Genomic DNA, 19,996 nt, shown 5'->3' on the forward strand with positions numbered 1-19,996 from the left:
CAGTTTGTCCGAACATTTCCCGCGCTTTTCAGAATTTTCCCGCGCTTTTCCAATTTTTCCGCGCTTTTCATAATTTTACGCGCATTTTGGCGTCAGGCTTGTATATTCGTTGCCCTTAGTCATCGGTCAGTGTATCATTCTCCGTTAGCATTTGCATAGGAAGAGCCGCTAGCCGCGTACACATACACACGCACACCGACACCGCTGCCGCGGTGCTGCGCTGCTGCAGCAGTGCAATTTTCGGTCTGCCTAAACGTTTGTTCGTTTTTTCTGTACGCTTGAGCTTGAGCGGTAGCTCCCCTACAGTGCGTGCGTGCGGCATATACTGTCGCAGGGTTTATCTAAAAAATATAAAAACCCTATTTAGATATTTTTCGCTGTAATTCTCTCGGCACTTAGCTCCCTTACACCGTGTGCGATCGGTATATTACTCGTTGATTTTATTATATTATTTAACAAATAAATAATTTAATAAAAATAAATATTTAACACCTCTTCGATACCAACCAAATAAATACAAATAAACGCAATTGCAACTAAGGATATCGAAGAGCTTAAACACCAACGAGATGTTTGCATGAAAAGTATTAACCGAACTTATCGCCACTTAAAAGAAGCTAAATTATCTATAAATCCGGTCGAGCTTGAGTGTCGATTAGAGATTCTAAATACGCACATTGAAAATGCTTCCCTTTTGCAAAACCAAATAGAAGTGAAAGATGCAAAAGACGTATACCGCCAAGAGTTGGAAGAGAGGGCCGTAATGACAAAGTCATTGCTGATTTCAATTTTAAATAAGTCCAAACATAATAATACGAGAAATCCGCTCCGCCAGCAAATCGCCCTCCTCAATGCCGTCTGCGGAGCGTTGCTCTCCCAACTTTTATCGGAAAACACTCCGAATTTAAAAATTTTATAAGCCTTTTCGAAACTGTCGTTGACAAAGATGACACTTTACACGATATGGAAAAATTCAATCATTTAATTTCGTGTTTAGCTGGAGACGCTTTAGGAACAGTTAGGGCCTTTTTAAGTCACTGCGGAAAATTATCCCAAAGACCTTGCTAGCCTGAGGCGGGTGTACGATAATGATTGTCTTATTTTTTTTGACAACATATCGACACTTTTTAATTTGCAGAAATTTCCCAGCCTTCAGCTACAGCCTTGAGAACCCTCACGGTCACAGCCTTGTATGACTCCTTGCTGTCTATTGGGGATGATAGACGCATTACTAATGCTATTTAATACATCTGGTAATGAGCAAGGTCGATGCAGGAACTAAAAGAAAATGGGAAGAACAGTTATATTATACTTCGCTTCCACTTTGAAGCGAATGTGAGGCGGCCCTCAACAGGCGATACCAACACATGGTAGCAGAAGAGGCTTAAAAGCCCAAAACTGTTCAACAGACCCAATCTAACCCTAAGAAGAATGGAAATAGGAGTTTTTCGTTTGTCGCTGCCAGGAACGACTCTGTTCAATGCATGTATTGCAACTCAGCTGAACATCAGATTGGAAACTGCGCTTCCTTCGCAGCCCTAACAGTTCAGCAAAGATTCGATTTCGCTAAAAGAGAAAGAAAGGGTCACACTGTCAAAAAATGCAAATCGAACTGATGTAGAGTGTGCAATTCCTCACATCACACTTTGCTACACATATATGCCCCAAACACAAATCTCGCGTTGCCACCTCCTTCTCAGCCCACGCTCATGCAGGAGTCTCCATCCACGTCGCATGTTTTGCATGCGAATGCATCGGATCGAGTCATTCTTGCAACTGCTGTTGTGAGCGTCCAAACCAAAAGCGGCGAGTTTGTATTAGCTCGAGCGTTGCTCGACTCTGGTTCACAAATAAACTTTGTAACCGATGAGCTCGCTCAGAGGCTCAAAATTACAAGAGAGGACGTGTGCATGAGCTTGCGAGGCATTGGTGGAACTAATGCCCAAGCCACAAAAAAAATACACACGATTGTGAAGTCGCGAGTAGGGAACAGCCAATTGTCGTCCAATTTTTGGATTATGAAAAATATTTCTGGTTATCATCCGGATCAAGCGGTCAACATCAGCGGGTAGAGGGTGCCTGAAAATATTCAGTTGGCAGATCCATTCTTCTTCAAGCCCCAAAAAATAGATATGCTTATTGGCGCTGAAACATTCTTTGAACATTTATCTATTGGCCAGATAAAGCAGGGGCCTGAATTCCCCATCTAACAAAAGACATTTCTCGGCTGGATAGTGTCAGGGAGATGTGCCTCTGAAAATAATAAAAACGCTGAAAAAATGGTGCATCTCAGCTGCCAGGAGGAAGCGTTGGAGTCAATTGACACAACCCTGCAGATATTTTGATCTGTGGAGGGCTTGCCGCCCAAGGCTAAAGTCCATACTCCTGAGCAACAACTCTGTCAACAACACTTTGAGAAAAATACTCAAAGATTGTCGTCCGGTAGATTTTCGGATCGTTTGCCGTTTAAATCTGACCCAAATACTCTTGGTTCGTCATACGAAGTTGCGAAACGTAGATTTTTGTCGCTAGAAAGGAAATTGTCAAAGGACCCTTCGCTGAAGAAGATGTATATTGAATTCATGGAGGAATATGTTTCACTGGGCCACATGTCCTCCACCAATGACAAAATTCCGAATACTCCGCACTATTTCATTCCGCATTCTACTAAGTTGAGAGTAGTTTTCGATGCATCGAGCAGTACTTCTACGCAGGTAGCGTTGAATGACATCTTGATGGTAGGCCCAACTATTCAAGAGGAGCTGTACTCGACTCTGCTTCGGTTTAGATTGCATAAGGCCGACGTCAAAAAGATGTATCGCCAAGTGATGGTGGACGAAGCTGATCGTAACTTCCAGCTCATAGTATGGAAACGAGATTCTTCTGAGTCCCTGAAAATCTTTAAGTTGAACACCGTTACATATGGAACTTCGCCAGCACCCTTTTTGGCGATTCGGTCTTTAATGCGGCTAGGAGAGATGGCGCAAGCAACTCATCCAAAAGCCGCAAAGGTTATTCAGAATGATTTTTATGTTGACGATTTGTTGACCGGCGCCGGATGCGTTGAGGACCTGCAAAGCCTTCGAGACGAAGTTTCTCTTTCTTGCAAGAGGCAGGCTTTGAATTGGCAAAGTGGTTTTCAAACTGCCCAGAGTTATCCGCATCTGATAGCGCTGTAATGCCACTTATGGCAGACTCAGACGTAACCAAGACCCTTGGCGTGGTTTGGTTACCGGTTAAAGATTACTTTCAATTTCGGTTGGATGACTCTTTCCTGGATCTTCGCGCGACAAAACGAAATATTTTGTCGGTGACTGCTCGACTTTTCGACCCACTTGGCCTCTTGTGTCCTTTGGTCACAAAGGCAAAGATGTTGTTGCAGGAACTGTGGCTTCGAAAATTAGATTGGGACGAGTCGCTACCGATGCAGTTGCTCACGTCGTGGGAGACGTTTAAAGCGACGCTTCTGCAGCTGCCTAAAATTAAGGAATCGCGATTCGCCAACACAGATCCCCAAGTCCCGATTCAAATACATGGTTTCGCTGACGCTTCCATGCGAGCGTATGGAGCGTGCATTTACGTTCGGACTCAAACTGCTGAAGGTTTGAAAGTGTCTTTATTGACCGCCAAATCGAAAGTAGCTCCCCTCAAGACGAAAACTTTGCCTCGCCTTGAGCTGTGTGCAGCTCACCTTTTAGCAGATCTCTATAATCGTGTCAGGCCATTGCTAAATTCTCCAATTGAGAATGTTTTCCTGTGAAAGACTCCGAGATCACTTTACACTGGATTAAAACCCATCCCTCGTCGTTGTCGGTTTTTGTTTCGAACCGGGTTGCAGAAATTCAGGAGTGGTCGGAGAAAGTAATTTGGAGACACGTTCCCACGAAAGTCAACCCAGCAGACATAGTGTCCCGAGGATGTGACGTAGAGGAGCTTACAACGTCCATTTGGTTCGGTGGGCCTTCGTTCTTGCTAGACTCAGATAATAATTGGCCTGTAAATAAACATTTCGAACTGCCGGCTGATGTAATGTCGATGGAGCTACGCAAATCGGCAATAGCTCTCGTAGTCAGCCCAGAGCCAAATTATGTGCTTCAGAAAATAGAGTCCTTTTCGTCGCACTTGAAGCTCCTGAGAGTTTTCGTGCGGGTTTTTCGTTTTATTTTAAAGTGCAGAAAGGTTTTGAAGCCCTTTGAAAAAAGTATTTCGCCAAGAGAACTGAATTTCGCTTTTGATAAAATTGTCGAAGTTATCCAATTTCACGAATTCAGGGACGACATAAGTAAAATTCAGAAAAATAAACCGGTAGCAACGAATATTCAAAAGTCAAAACCCTTTTCTTCAGGAAAATAAATTACATTGGTGCTCCTCGACATTGCTACGAGATGGGGGTCGGTTATTGAATGCTCCTATCCCGTACGAAGCCTAATTCCCGTTGTTGCTGTCTAAAAGCTCACAGTTTGTCAGATCCTATGTGTCATACCTGCACGTTACAAATTGTCACGCTGGCCCAAAAGCTCTCGTAAGTCGTCTGCGCGAGAAAATCTGGCTAGTTAATGCTCAAGAAGTCTGCCGACGAACAGTTCGGTCGTGCATGCGCTGCTTTCGCTGTAAGCCGCAACTCTTGACGCAAATTATGGGAAACTTGCCAGCAGATAGACTTCGAGCTCTCCGCCCGTTCAATATTTGTGGCGTTGATTTTTGTGGTCCCTTCAGCACAACGTATCGTATCCGTGGTAAGCCACCGTACAAGTCGTACGTGGCCTTGTTCGTCTGTTTTGCGTCCAAAGCGGTCCACTTAGAATTAGTGTCTGACCTAACCACTGATGCGTTCTTGTTGGCATTTCAAAGGTTCGTGAGTCGTCGCGGGATTCCGGAGAAGGTGGGGTGCGACAACGCCACCAATTTCGTCGGCGCAGATCGCAACATGAGAGAGTTCCGAGACCGTCTGATGGAGCAGGGGGGCGGTATCGAAACATTCGCATCAAAAAAAGGATGCGGGTTTGCGTTCATACCGCCCAGAGCACCGCACTTTGGCGGACTATGGGAGGCAGGTGTGAAGTCTGCAAAGCACCTGTTTCTTCGGACGGTAGGCCAAGACCTCTTGACCGCGGAGGAGCTCGGAACTCTGCTCACCAGCGTGGAGGCCGTGCTCAACTACAGGCCCCCGGGCATCTGCTCATCGGCGGCCCTCTTCTGGCCCCACCATCAGCGGCGCTCCCGGACCAGATCAGCCTGACCTGCTTGCGACGATGGCGAGGTGTCTCGTCTCTCAGGCACAGGTTTTGGCAGCGATGGTCCCGGGAGTACATCTCCAGCAGCGGTCCAAGTGGCACCAGGGGGAGCCCAACCTCGTCGTGGGAGCGCTCGTCGTCGTCGCAGAAGACAACCTTCCGCCCCAGCAGTGGAGGATTGGAGAGCGGGAGCCAATAAAGCTTTCGTCCGTTCGCTCTTGCGAATTCGCCCCGTCTCGCCACCGTAGCATAAGTTAGGTTCTAAGAGAAATTCCTGAAATATAATAGTCAGTGATCAATCGAACATCATTGTAGCCACTCCTTTTCGTCGCGCTTTCGAAATAGTTTCACAATTCGGAATTTAACATCGTCGAACTACTGCAGTCACAAGTTTTCGTGTCGTTAATACAAAATAGTATTCAATTTTCAGACCTCAACATACGTTTTTCCAACTATATGGATAGATTCTTTTATTATTTCACTCCATAAAAAAGGAGGACAGGCGGATGTTCAATATTATAGAGGTATTTCTAAATTGTCTGCGCATTATTATAATAATAATGATTTGCAACATTTGTGTTCCTCGCTAATATCACCTTAAAAACAAGTTTTTGTTAAGCGGATATAATGTTAAAAAATTTTGAAAATAGCACACAAGCCATTAAGTACCCATTGAATTAAATATTATATCTTCGGCTGTAGAAGTCCTATCGACTTCATTTCTTTTGAATTTATTTCTTCATAACTTAACTTCTCCATACATTTTTCCACCACAAATTTTTTTTAAACCAAAAAGTTTTTAGTATCTTAAATAACATAAAACCTACAAACAATTTTAACAACTTTTTTTTTTTAAATAAATAACTAATTTTTATTGAAAAATTTTATTTTATTTATTTTTATTTTTATTTTATTTTTTTATTTATTTTAAAAAATTGTTTTTAAATAAATACCTAATTTTTATTGACGAATTCATAGACCTACTCAGAGCAACCTGACAGAATCTGCAGGTCAAACCCCAAATCACTAGCTTTTGTAGTTTCCGAGATCTCGACATTCATACAGACGGACAGACAGATGGAGTGACAAACGGACATGGCTAGATCGGCTCGGCTATTGATTCTGATCAAGAATATATTTACTTTATATGGTCGGAAACGCTTCCTTTTACCTGAATACATACTTTTCAACGAATACAATATAACCTTTTACTCTACGAGTAGAACATTGTATTTTAAGTTAAGTAGACGAACTCTCAAAAAAGTTACAAGGTTTGACAAGTTGACAGATGGAAAGCAATCGGGCTTAGGCAATTTGTTTTATATGCAGGTATAATTGTTTTAAAAAAAAAGATTTCTGATAACTGTTATTATCATTTTTTGCTATTTACTTGCTCTTACAGAATGTTAGTAGCTGAAAAACACTTTTCATAATTCCAAATTTGTTAATGTACATAAATGTTAGAATATATCATATATTCTATTATTATATTATATTATATAACATATCATATGTCATATCGTTCCGGTGAATATTTCGAAGTTACACCCAAATTTAAAAAGGAGTTTCAGAGTGCTTGCATGTACAAGTACAAACTTTAAACGCGTTTTAGTTAAAAATCCATTTTCTTTTTTGAGAAAATGCCATTTTGTCAAAAAATGTTATTTTGATAATTATTAACTTAGAAACTGCGGGCTGAGTTATTGTTGGAATGAAATGGTCAGAGTAAGAACCTAAACACGGTTATATATAGAGTCAAGTTAAATATAATCCATTATTTGAACAATAGATGACTTTAGTGATCTGTATCTCGCGTTGTAATATAGTAGGTGGCGTTTGAAAGTTGAGCTTTCGTACTATAAAAGCTTCTTAGAAAAGTTTTGTGATCGATAACAGAAACGCTTTGAGAGCTCGATAAATATGGAGATCGGCAAGAAAAAAATCGCTATATTTTACAATTTTTCTTTGACAAAGGCGAAAACGCAAGCCAGGCTGCTGAAAATGTAAATGAAGTATATGACCCCAATACTGTAACTGCCAACCATGCACAACTATGGTTTCGTCGATTTCGTTCTGGGAATTTTGACGTTAAAGATGAGGCACGATGGGGAAGGCCAATCTTCAAAAATGCCGACAAAATAATGGAAATCGTTGAGTCTGAGCTAAATCAATTGCCCAGGAGCTAAACATTGCTCAAATAACAGTTTGGAACCTTTTAACAATGGCAGGACACACAAAAAAGCTCGATGTATGGGTGCCACATGAGCTATCAAAAAACCTTTTCGCTGCTGAATCGCAACAAAACCGACCCGTCTTTGAAGCGGATGGTGACTGGTAATGAAAAGTAGGTCACTTACGACAACATGAGGCAAAAGCGGTAGTGGTCGAAGAAGGATGATCCGGCCCAGGCGGTGGCTAAGCCAGGATTAACGGCCAGAAAGGTTTTGTTGTGTGTTTGGTGGGATTGGCAATGAATTATCTATTATGAGCTGCTTCCCTATGGCCAAACACTTAATTCGGTTTTGTACTGTCAACAATTGGACCGTCTGAAGGAAGCAACTGCCCAGAAGGGCCCCGCTGTGGCCAATAGGAAAGGAATTGTTTTTCTTCAGGACAACGCATCAATAGCGACTCGCCAGAAGCTCCGAGAGCTTGGATGGGAGGTTCTTTTGCATCCACCTTATACGATTTGGATAGTGTTAAATTAGCTACAAGAGAGGATTGTGAAACCTACCGTCTCAGTTTTTTGAAAAGATGGACGAAGGATTTTATGAGAGGGGTATCATGAAATTACCAACAAAATGGCAATCGATTGTAGAAAAAAAAAATTTGCATCCACCTTTTAGCCCGGACGTTGCACCAAGTCACTACCACCTTTTCCTATCAATGTCAAACGATTTGGATAGTGTAAAATTAGCTACAAGAGAGGATTGTGAAGCCGACTGGCTCAGATTTTTGCAAAGAAGGACGACGGATTTTATGAGAGGGATATCATGAAATTACCATCAAAATGGCAATCGATTGTAGAAAAAAAAATTGTGCTTATTTGAAACAAATCGGTTAATTCTAACCATAAAAAAAGTTTTGAATTTCATGTACAAACAATGGATTACTTTTAACTTGACCTTATATATGTTTCAGAGAAGATCTCGGTTTAACAGAAGAAAATATTGCAGAGTATCAGAATAACTTTGATTTTACTAGAACGACAAAGATGTTTCGATATCAACAAAGGGACTTAGAAACATGAAATTTAGTACCCATCACAATTATAACCATAAAGGGTTCAAGAGTTACCTAAAATCTGTAGAATCTTAAATAGAAAGTGGTCGTGAGTTAGTTTTGAATGTGAATGAAGAGGTCTTCCCCTTTTCAAGAGTTCTAAAACTTGCGAAACTTCAACCCAAGTATTTCCCTTTCAAAACAATCGCCATCTGCCGAGCTGCATATCCATCACTAAAAGCTAAGAGCGTGTAGCATTTGAATCTGCATGCCAAATCACAAATATCTGGCTTTTATAGTTTCCGAGACCTCGACGTTCATACAGACGGACAGGCGGCCAGACAGACGGACATTACTAGTTCGACTCGGCTTTTGATCCTCATCAACAATATATGTACTTTATGGGGTCGGAAACGCTTCCTTCTACCTGAGTACATACTTTTCAACGAATACAATAAACCCTTTTACTCTACAAGTAACGGGTATAACAAGAAAGAAAACAAACTTCGGCAACCCGAAGGTTATATACCCTTAAACATCTAATTTCCGGATTATATGAGTACTCATTAAAAATTATTAAAGCTATGATGATTTCTACTTCAATTAATCGTTCGTTCCTATGCAGCTGATTGATATCTTTTCCGATTTTTCTATCGTTTTCCGATTTGAATAAAATTAAAAGCGTATTTCTGAATTTTTAAAACTGAAAAATTAAAAAAATACATATCTTGTTTTTTTGTACTTTAATTTGGGAAGTTAGTGATATATCGATTCAATACGATTGGAATAAAACTTTAGGAGGTAGAATAGGTTTTTAGCTTCTTAGATGTTGAAAAATTAGAATAGTTTTTCTATATCAAACTAAAGAAAACGAAGTAAGTAGCGTGAACTCTATTCGGCAAACGTCAATGAAAAGCTGCGTGCGATCGAATCGAATCAAGTTTTACGAGTGCGAATATTAAATTTCTATAAAAGTACCTAGAGCCTAGCCTAACGAAATTTGGCGAAGTCGGGGCGAATTCGCGAGAACGAGAGAGAAAACCTTCAATATTTAGAACAACAATTCTATAAAAAAATCCAAATGAGACGACCCGGCCCTGTTGAAGGCCTGTAAGGCCGCTGTAAGGCCGCTGTGAGTGGGTTGGGACCCATGTGAGGTGACCAAAGCAATGTCAACGCAAATACGCATCCGCTTCTTGATGCGAATACGCGAATTGAGTCCGCCTGCTCCTATATATGCTCGCGAAGGGCTGAAAGTGGAGACTGGCTCCGAAAAAGTTCGTCGCGTTGCCGCAACGGACGACTTAGGGACATCCTCAGCGTCCTGCAAACCTTTGAAAAGCCAATAAAATATGGTTAAATCTGAAACAATTTCTAGATTAACCGATTTGGACGCAAATCATCAAATAGGGCAATATAAGACTTATACGGAGGCCTTCCACGAATTTTCAATGTCGTGTGAAATGGGCGGTGGTCACGGAGTCTGTCTGCGGGTGAATTCCCATAATTTGTGTCACCAGTAGAGGCTTGCACTCAAAGCAGCTTATACATGATCGAACTGTTAGACTGCAGACCTTCTGAGTTTAAGAGATCCAAACACGCTGTCGAAGGACACTCACGAGTCCTCGTGGACCCACATGAAAATTAGAGTAGTGCAGATGCCGGTCTTAGCTCTGAACAAATTGGAAGCGTTTAGTCAACAACAAAGGAAGCTTGGCATCGTAGGAGGAACATAGCAACAACGAAAAGTTACTCCAAGAATGGGTTCAATCTCTGAAGACTTGAACTGACTCTGGAGCCTTAATAGCCTTTTTCGATTTCTTCTTGATACACGTGTTTTTGAATTATCTCGACAACTTTATTAAAGGCTTCATTGTATTCGTTCGGTGACAGAGGCTTTTCAAAAATTTTACTCTTGTCTTTGCATTTTCTTATAAAGCAAAACACATAAAAGAACACCCTAAGCAGTTTGAGGTGTGACGAAAATCCGTCGATGACATCCACAACGTCCGAATTTCGTACAGCAGCGGTCAGTCCAACCGCAGTCTTCCTTGTTTCCAGTAGAAGGACTTCCTCAGGAAGCTCAAAATGTGAATTTTGAGGACAGTGCTCTTCTTTATCCTTCAAAAATGGTGGTTCAGTAAACCAGATTGACTATACGATTTCGGCAACGTCACAACCTCTTAATACAATATCAGCTGGGTTTTGTTTGGTGGGGACATGCCGCCAAGTAGCTTCACCTGACCACTCTTCAATCTCAGCTACCCTGTTTAAGACGAATGTCGACAACGACGATGGATGAGATCGGATTCAATGAAGCGTAACTTCAGAATTGTATCCGTTCTGTCGCGCGGAGACCCATGACAGCAGTGTCTTGGTACGATACTCACGTTATTCTGGATCCGAGATAGGTATGGATTTGAATTTGTTCTTAGATGCGGTGACTTCAGGTGAGTTAGAAAACCACTTTGTCAATTCAAATCCCGCTGTTTAAAGAACCTGAGAGACTACAGATTTAATAGTCTTTAGCTCCTCTACCCATTCAGCACTACTCAACATATCATCGACGTAAAAGACGGATCCAATAACTTCGGAAGCTCTAGGGAATGAAAGTTTTGCAGCTAACTCAACCTTCTGAAACACCGAATAGCTAGAAATGGGGCTGGTCCAGAACCATATTTAACGGTGTTGAGCTTAAACAATCTCAAGGATCCAGAGGGAACTCGCAGTGTGGTCGACGTACTTGATGGATGTCAGTAGAAGGAATTTTAATATCTGTGAGAGACATATGACCTGAAGGGAGGTACTCTTCCATAAATTCTAAGTACATTTTCTTCAACTCAGGGTCTCGAGTTCCTTCCGAAAACCTTCCTGTGGGGGGGTGGCAACGCTAAACTGTTATCAGACACTGTGTATCTCGTTATCTCGACTTTGCTTTGCCTTGTTTTGGCTTCGACGATTCTTTAGCGGATAAATGCTGATATCGGCGATTTAAAATTTTCTCGAAATCAGACCCAAGAAGCATTTTTGGTTTATCACTGGTTCAACACTGGATCAACGTACAACGATGAAACGATATCGATAACGTTTCGTTGGTACGATGCCGACTGCTGTGAAATTTTAGAAAGACTAAAGAATGTCTAAATATTGTTCATGAAAAATAAACATTCGTTATCGTACATTTTTTTAAACTGTTTATGGCCTTTTTATAGTTGTTCTTGGTGACTTGGTATGCCTTGATATTTCCTAAGGCTTCACCAGAGAGACATGAAATTAAGTGTTTGAATCTCGATAAACTAGAGTTTCGAAAACACTGATGAAATTTTTAAACATCGAATATTTGCTACTGAATTTTGGCAAAGATAAATTCGGAAGTCGAGCACGAGTTGGGGCTAACGAGGCTGAGCGTGGAGCTTCGGCTTCGCTAGCTGCCTTCACGGCCATTGCAAGCAACAGAATTTTTGCATTGGTCACTGTTGTTAATTCTTCCTACTCGCCTCCAACTATCTTTTCTATGCATTCCTGCAATTGATTTGCCTTATGAATTGATGCATTTAAATCATGAAGCCTGCATTCCAATTCTTGCTCTTGGATCGGATCCACTCCGAATCTAGCTGTTCTTCCAAGCGACAAATACTTCTTACTCGGCTTTTAAGTTTGTTTTTTAGGTCTTCCACAACGGATTTATTTATTAATTTTTTGATTCCATTTTAATTTTGATTTGTTCCAGAAAACATTAAATCGAGTAAAAAAAAATAATTCAAACCTAAACGATGACGAAAAAATTAATAAATAAATTTTCAACGACGAAAAAAATTAACTTTTTTAGATTTTTTTCGTTTTAATTATTAAATTATTTGTTCGAAAAAATCATTTAATCATTGTTCAAATAATGTGGTTGCAAATGACGGCAAGAACCCAATATACTCGACCGATTGCAGGGTAGCGCGTCACTTGGCGGACTGCTAATCTCCAACGCGCCAAAACGAAAAAGTCCGACAACAACTATTGCAACGGCGGTATAGCGAAAGCAAAAACGAAAAGAGTTCACCGCTGCGCCTGCTTACAAATGTGTGACTATGTATTGGTTATGTATAGCGGTTGGGATTGTTTTACCAACTATTATTTTGCGAGTTCAACGAGAAGAGATTGCAATACCAAATTTTAATGTTCAACAAATTTAGCATCCAATTGCGGTTCAAATAGGTTGTGTGTTTGATATATGTAGATATTAATAATTTGTAGACAAATTTGAATATTTTTTCTAAATCAAACCAACGATAACGAAGTTAGTGGCGTGAACTTAATTCGGCAAACGACAACGAAAAGGAAAAAACTGCGTGCGATTAAATCGAATTTAATTTTACGAGTGCTTATATTCATTATTATTATTATTATTATTTCTATAAAAGTACTTAGAGCCTAGCTTAACGAAAGTTGGCGAAGACGGTGCAAACTCGCGACAGCGAACTTTATTGTGCTCCCGCTTTCGCCATAAACTAACTTACAGTTGACTTCAAATTAACTCCAATATTAAGCAACGAATCAATAAAAAAACTCAAATGAGCCAACAGAAATATTTTTTAAGCCAAGCCGTTTGTGTCCCTTGGGTGCACCAAATGCTAGCTGCCGCAGTTGTTATTGCACTTTTGAAAAAACGATTAAACCGTGGTGGTCGTTTTTGCACGGAGAACTTATTAATACTTTATTAAAAATAATATTTTTTTTAGTAATTTAGGAAATGTTTATAAAGAACGTGGGCAACTGCAGGAAGCATTAGACAACTATCGCAGAGCTGTACGCCTAAAGCCGGACTTCATTGATGGATACATCAACTTGGCTGCTGCATTAGTAGCTGCGCGGGATATGGAAGCTGCTGTTCAAGCGTATATTACAGCGTTGCAGTATAACCCCGTAAGCTTTTTATTTTATACCAAAGATAGAAATTCTAAATTTTTTTATGTAGGAGCTGTATTGCGTGCGAAGCGATCTAGGAAATCTGCTTAAAGCCCTTGGACGCTTGGAAGAAGCAAAAGTAAGTACATTCCAGGCTTCGTCAAGTTGTGCGGAAAAGCAGTTGCATCTTGAATAGTTCGAAAACGGGAATAAATAACTGCATTTTCAATAAGTCGTACGCAGTTGCTTGCTTGGAAACTCGGGCGGCTCATTGGTATGCCATTGGGTTGAGTATTTCGGGTATTGACAAGCATATTTTTTTCCGTGGTCTGTTCTTTTACTTTCTTTCCTTTGTTCTTTAATATAATTAACTTTCTTGTTATATTATATGCAGGCTTGCTACCTGAAGGCAATCGAAACATGTCCAGGCTTCGCAGTTGCATGGAGCAATTTAGGGTGCGTGTTTAACGCACAAGGAGAGATTTGGTTGGCTATTCATCACTTTGAAAAAGCTGTAACTCTTGATCCAAACTTTTTGGACGCATACATAAACTTGGGAAATGTTCTGAAGGAGGCAAGAATATTTGACAGGTGAGAACATTTATTATTTGTTTCGTTGTTGAGTGCATGAAATAAAGTAAAGTCAAAGACAATTTTTGTTTTTACAAAAATTCTATTATATGTTTAAATAAGCCGAATGGAAATCGGCATTTTTAATTTGTTTGTTTTTATTAACGATGATACTTTAGACGTTGCTTGCATTTATGTTTTGTTACGGCGTCACTGAATATTAGAAAAACGCAGTTCGTGCATAAAGGGCAACTTGCCGACAGCGGATTTACACTGTTAGTGTCGTACTGCTGAGCAATACATTGGGCCGCTGTTTGCGGGGGTACTGCTCGCTCTTAGCTTGTAGTGTTTGCAATGCAGTTTGGAGGATGGCGCCACCTAAAACCCAATTGATTTTTAGGGAAATATTTGTTTTGAAATTTGTAAGCTTAATAATTTAATAGTCGGGGAACTCTAGCGTTTCCTCTTGTTAATTCTCCGTTTATATGTAGTAGTCGGCACACTCTCGGTGCATATCGTTGCCGTCCAAAGTGAAACTTTGAGATATAGTAATTTTTTACTGTTTCAGAATATCGGTTTTAGTTTTATTAGTATCCGACAACGATATGGGTCGAAAAATCGACATAGTTCTTTCTTTTTTAGACTGTGACGACCCACCGTCACAAATATATATATAATTCAACTTTCTCATTAAAACTTAAAAAGAACATTCCAAATACTGGCCTTTTATTATTCAAACGCGCGCCCAAAGCCAACAACACCCGGTCACATTTATTCGACGAAGTTATCGATTGCCGATAATCATCGCCCAATAATACCCGATTACCCAAAGCGGGATTATCATCATCGGCCAATCTGGTCACACTAAGACCAGTCACTGCGTTCCGATGACTCTCGCGGAAACAACAACTAGGAGGAATACCCGGGTAAGTGTTCTGATAGTAAGTCTTGGTAGTGGTGGTGGATCCGTAAAAGTTCGGTTTGAAATCCGGCTCTACGACCTGGTGAGGATCACCGACGCCCGGTGTGGTTTAGGAATACGCACCTAGGCCCGGTCGAGATCGCTGAGCCCGGCACGGTTTTCGTAACTCCGGCCCATCTCAGTGAGTTCCTCCCAGAAGTCACGTTTCCGGCTTCCGACCCGGAAACGATACGGAATAAAACGGCAGCTCGAAACTAACGATGCCCGGCAGCTCGAAAATAACGATGCCCTACATTCCCACATCCCACTAGAAAATCCAAGTAGTTCGTTCCTCTAAAACGACCCAGAGCACTACGAACCCGACGTACTCGAACGACGAGACACGACGACATCAAGCAGTGCATAACCGGTCCTCCCGAAGCGCCAACACCAAGCAGTGCATCAAGCTACCACACAACGTCGACAACAAGCAGTACATTCGGTCATCACACTCGGCAACGCCAAGCAGTTCCTCGAACCACTGCACAGTAGCAAGCAGTGCAACATTCGGTTTTCCCGTAGCGCCGATCCCGCACACTAAGCAGTGCGATACACAACGAGCTGCGATATACTCGGCCCTTCCGCAGCGTCGATATCAACAAGCAGTACCACATTCGGCCCTTCAGCAGCGTCGACACCACTTTGCAAGCAGTATCTCGCTCGATATAATTATAGTTAGAAAACGCAGTCTTAATCAATCGTACTTTTAAAATTTAACCATGCTCTGTAGCGTTCGATTTGTGTTATTCTTTGGGGAAAGGGAGGTAAACCGATCAAAAGAGGAAATAAATTTCTGGCCACGGCGAGCTATACCGCCTCTCAAAACAGGGTCGTTACAGTGGCGCCCGAGCAAATTGAACACAAAAAGACAGTATCCTCAAATAGAAACACCAAAGATCGTTTACCCTCTTCCTCAACACAACACAAAATAATACAATGGCAGACAAATTAACTCGAGGCTAATAAAGCCCAACTGGAAGCCTATCTGATAGAATTCCAGGTCAAACCAGAAACACTGTGCGAGGACATGCGAAGACAAATGTCAGATTTTATTAAGAACGGCAACCACGGCGAGGAAATTATCAAACGCCTTTTAGAACTGGCTCAGAAACACAAAAGAAGCCCATCACCAGCACCTAACGGAACAGGAAACCAACCGAAGGCATTAGTGGGACAACCGACACAGAGGAACACATCGAGGAAAAACATAAATACCTGCAAGTGCCGAACCCGACGGAGTTTGTCGAAGGAAAACCTGGACCTAAGCCCACAAGGACAGAAGGAAATAAAATAACGATGGGAGTAATACGAAGTTGGGGAGAAGAATACGACGGAACTGGAAACCCGGAAGAGTTCATTAGTAGAACAGAGGAATTAGCAGAGGCATACCGCATAGATCTAGATCATGCAGCAGGAGCAATGGTAATACTTCTCAGAGGCTGTGCTTTGGATTGGTGGCACACCCACCTAAACCCGATGTCGTCATGGAGCACCTTTCGGAAAGAATTCCTAGAGTATTACAGGCCAACGGATCATGAGGAGAAATCTATGGAAAGCATCACACATGGGCGAGAACGAGCCAGCGAAGGAATATGCGCTAGAACTCAGGAAAATCATGCGATTCACTACGCTCACAGAAGAAAAAAAAACTGGAGTGGGTGTACCGAAACAGTCGAGTGGAGTTCAAGCGATATGCTAAACGTGGAGAATGCCAAACCCTAGCGGAATACCTCCGACTAGCCGAGGAATTCGGACACTACAACCACATGGGCACACAGCACAGCAGACAACGCAACAAACAACGGAAACTCGCTTGGGACATCAACCACCAGGAAGTTACTGGAGACCACAAAGGAACCAGTGGAGACCCCAAGAAACACAACCAATACTTAACAGAGGCGTCACAAGATCTTGGGACATGAGCAATAGATGCTCGCGGTGCAAAGCAGTGGGACACATAGCACGCGGATGCAATAACCAACCAAGACTGTTTTGCTGGGTATGCGGACAGGATGGAATACGAACAAATCATTGCTGCCGCAGGAATGAAGCGACGGGAAACGGAAGATGCCCATGGGATCAGAGCTGGCACCCAGGGCACACACCACACCCGCAACATCAATAAAATTCAACGGTCGACGTCTACTAGCACAAGTCATCATAGGCAGTACAAGAATTCGCGGTGCAATTGACACAGGAGCCACACGGAGTTTTATCGGCCAAGAATTAGTCAGCAGAATAGCTAGACATGGAAAAAGAAAACAAGTAATCGAAGCCATAAGACTGGCAGACGGAACAAACAGAACGGTCACAGAGGCACTAGAAGTACCAATACAACTCGGGACACAAACAAACAAAACAACACTATTAGTCCTCAACGAGGTGATCGGAGACCCACTCTTGGAAATTGACTTCTTAGAACAATGCGGCGGCATCACAGCGAAAATTAAAAGAAGAAGAGGAGCCAACGCAGAAGCAAGAAAAACAAAAGAGACACGGCATCGGATCACCAAAAACAGGGGATTTAACAGACGCACAGATACAAGAGACCCTCAAAAGAGAGCTAGAGATGATGAGCCAAATCAAAGGAGTAAGACACATTGCAAGCCACAAAATCTTCATGAAGCACGACCGCCCAATTAAACAGAGGAACTACCCTCGAAACCCAGCAATGCAGTCAATAATACACAAACAAGTAGACGAACTCATAGAACCCTCACACTCCTCCTTCAGTTCGCCAGTGGTAATCGTGGAGAAGAAAAACAAGGAATGGAGTCTTTGCATAGACTATAGGCAACTGAACGAGCACTCTGAGCGAGACGCATACCCAGTACCACGAATGGATCACATTCTCAACCAACTCCGCGAGGCAAAATAAATAAGCACACTGGATCTGAAAAGTGGCTACTGGCAGATACCGATGGAAGAAAACAGTAAACAGTACACTGCCTTTACGGTACCAGGACGCGGACTGTTTCAGTGGGAAGTAATGCCCTTCGGATTACACACAGCACCTGCGACGTTCCAAAGAGCGCTAGACTCAGTCATCGGACCAGAGATGGAACCATTCGCGTTCGCATACCTAGATGACATAGTGGTAATCGGACGCACGATAAGGGAACACCTGGAGAAGCTACAGGAGGTAATGAGGCGACTCCGCAAGGCAAATCTTAAGATCAACACAGAGAAATGCCACTTCTTTTAGGAAGAACTTAAATACCTAGGACACGTAATCAGCGCAAGAGGTATACACACCGATCCAGATAAGATAGCCGCGATCCTCAACATGCCAAGCCCAGAGACAACGAAGCAAGTACACAGCTTCTTAGGGGTGGCCTCCTGGTACAGAAGATTTATCCCGAACTTCACTGAACTAGCGCAACCGCTGTACAACCTGGCCAAGAAGGGGACAAAGTTCAAATGGACCGAGGAGACAGAAGAGGCGACCAAAAACCTAAAGAAAGCCCTAACCGAAGCACCGGTCCTGGCTTGTCCGGACTTTGGGAAAACCTTTATTCTTCAGACGGACGCCAGTAATTACGGACTAGGAGCAGTACTGACCCAAGAGTACGAAAACGGAGAACACGTTATTTCATATGCCAGTCGGAAGCTTACAAAAACAACAAAACTACTCGGCTACCGAAAAAGAGTGCCTGGCAACACACTGGGACATCCAGAAAATGCGAATGTACCTGGAAGGGTACCACTTCGTCGTTATCATGGACCACAAAGCACTTAAATGGCTTAACTCGATCGAGAGCCCTTCAGGACGGATTGCCAGATGGGCATTGGCAATGCAGCCATACTTATTCGAGGTACGCTATCGCAAAGGCAAGCTTAACGTCCTGGCAGACGCATTATCCCGAATACTCGAGGAAGAAATACACGGAGCCGAAGTAGAGGAGGACGAGTGGAAAAAACAGAAACTCCTTGCAATAGAAAAAGAACCAGAAACATGGCCAGATTACGCATTGATAGAAGAAAAACTATACAGACATCTACCGTCATGGGCCGCAGACGAGGATACACAACCGTGGAAGCTATGCGTGGCAAAAACCAAAGAGAACGAGTGCTACGAGAAAACCACAGCGAAGCTACAGCAGGCCACCTATGGGTTAGAAAAACGAAGCATCGGGTAATGGCGTCGTACTAGCCCTCCTAAAGTCCACCTGGCGCCCAGGAAGCCGAGGGACCCGGAGGGTGACAACTGGAGAACTGGCAACCAGGATCCTGGTCGGGCGAAGTGGCAACGTCAGCGTGACGACCACGGGAGCCACGGCCTCCTAAACGGGGGGGAGTGTGACGACCTACCGTCACAAATATATATATAATTCAACTTTCTCATTAAAACTTAAAAAGAACATTCCAAACATGGCCTTTTATTATTCAAACGCGCGCCCAAAGCCAACATCACCCGGTCACATTTAATCGATGAAGTTATCGATAATCATCGCCCAATAAAACCCGATTACCCAAAGCGGGATTATCATCATCGGCCAACAACAACTAGGAGGAATACCCGGGTAAGTGTTCTGATAGTTAGTCTTGGTAGTGGTGGTGGATCCGTAAAAGTTCGGTTTGAAATCCGGCTCTACGACCTGGTGAGGATCACCGACGCCCGGTGTGGTTTAGGAATACGCACCTAGGCCCGGTCGAGATCGCTGAGCCCGGCACGGTTTTCGTAACTCCGACCCATCTCAGTGAGTTCCTCCCAGAAGTCACGTTTCCGGCTTCCGACCCGGAAACTAACTTACTAATGCCCTACATTCCCACATCCCACTAGAAAATCCAAGTAGTTCGTTCCTCTAAAACGACCCAGAACACTACGAACCCGGCGTACTCGAACGACGAGACACGACGACGCCAAGCAGTGTACAATCGGCCCTTCCGAAGCGCGGACACCAAGCAGTACACCCAGCCACAGCGCACCGTCGACATCAAGCAGTGCATAATCGGCCCTCCCGAAGCGCCAACACCAAGCAGTGCACCCAGCTACCACACAACGTCGACAACAAGCGTCCACAAATTTAGCCAGATTTGGAGATGACGCAGCCGTCGTCCCCTTAACTTACTTTCCAGAGCGGCGAGTCAGTGCGTTAGTTAAATGTGCTGA

At 42.7% G+C, this 19,996-nt stretch overlaps 1 protein-coding gene across 1 annotated transcript in view; it reads left to right on the forward strand.

Annotated features, from left to right (window-relative positions):
• The window catches only part of LOC128263962 (UDP-N-acetylglucosamine--peptide N-acetylglucosaminyltransferase 110 kDa subunit), a 266,337-nt gene that overhangs the window by 118,520 nt on the left and 127,821 nt on the right, over positions 1–19,996 (forward strand). The window contains exons 3-5 of the mRNA XM_052999241.1: positions 13,187–13,370; positions 13,423–13,491; positions 13,747–13,943. Coding sequence (XP_052855201.1) covers positions 13,187–13,370; positions 13,423–13,491; positions 13,747–13,943 — 450 coding nt within the window. The remainder of the gene's footprint in view (positions 1–13,186; positions 13,371–13,422; positions 13,492–13,746; positions 13,944–19,996) is intronic.

Source organism: Drosophila gunungcola, unplaced genomic scaffold (genome assembly GCF_025200985.1).
Source record: "Drosophila gunungcola strain Sukarami unplaced genomic scaffold, Dgunungcola_SK_2 000035F, whole genome shotgun sequence".
Taxonomy (NCBI): Eukaryota; Metazoa; Arthropoda; class Insecta; order Diptera; family Drosophilidae; genus Drosophila; species Drosophila gunungcola.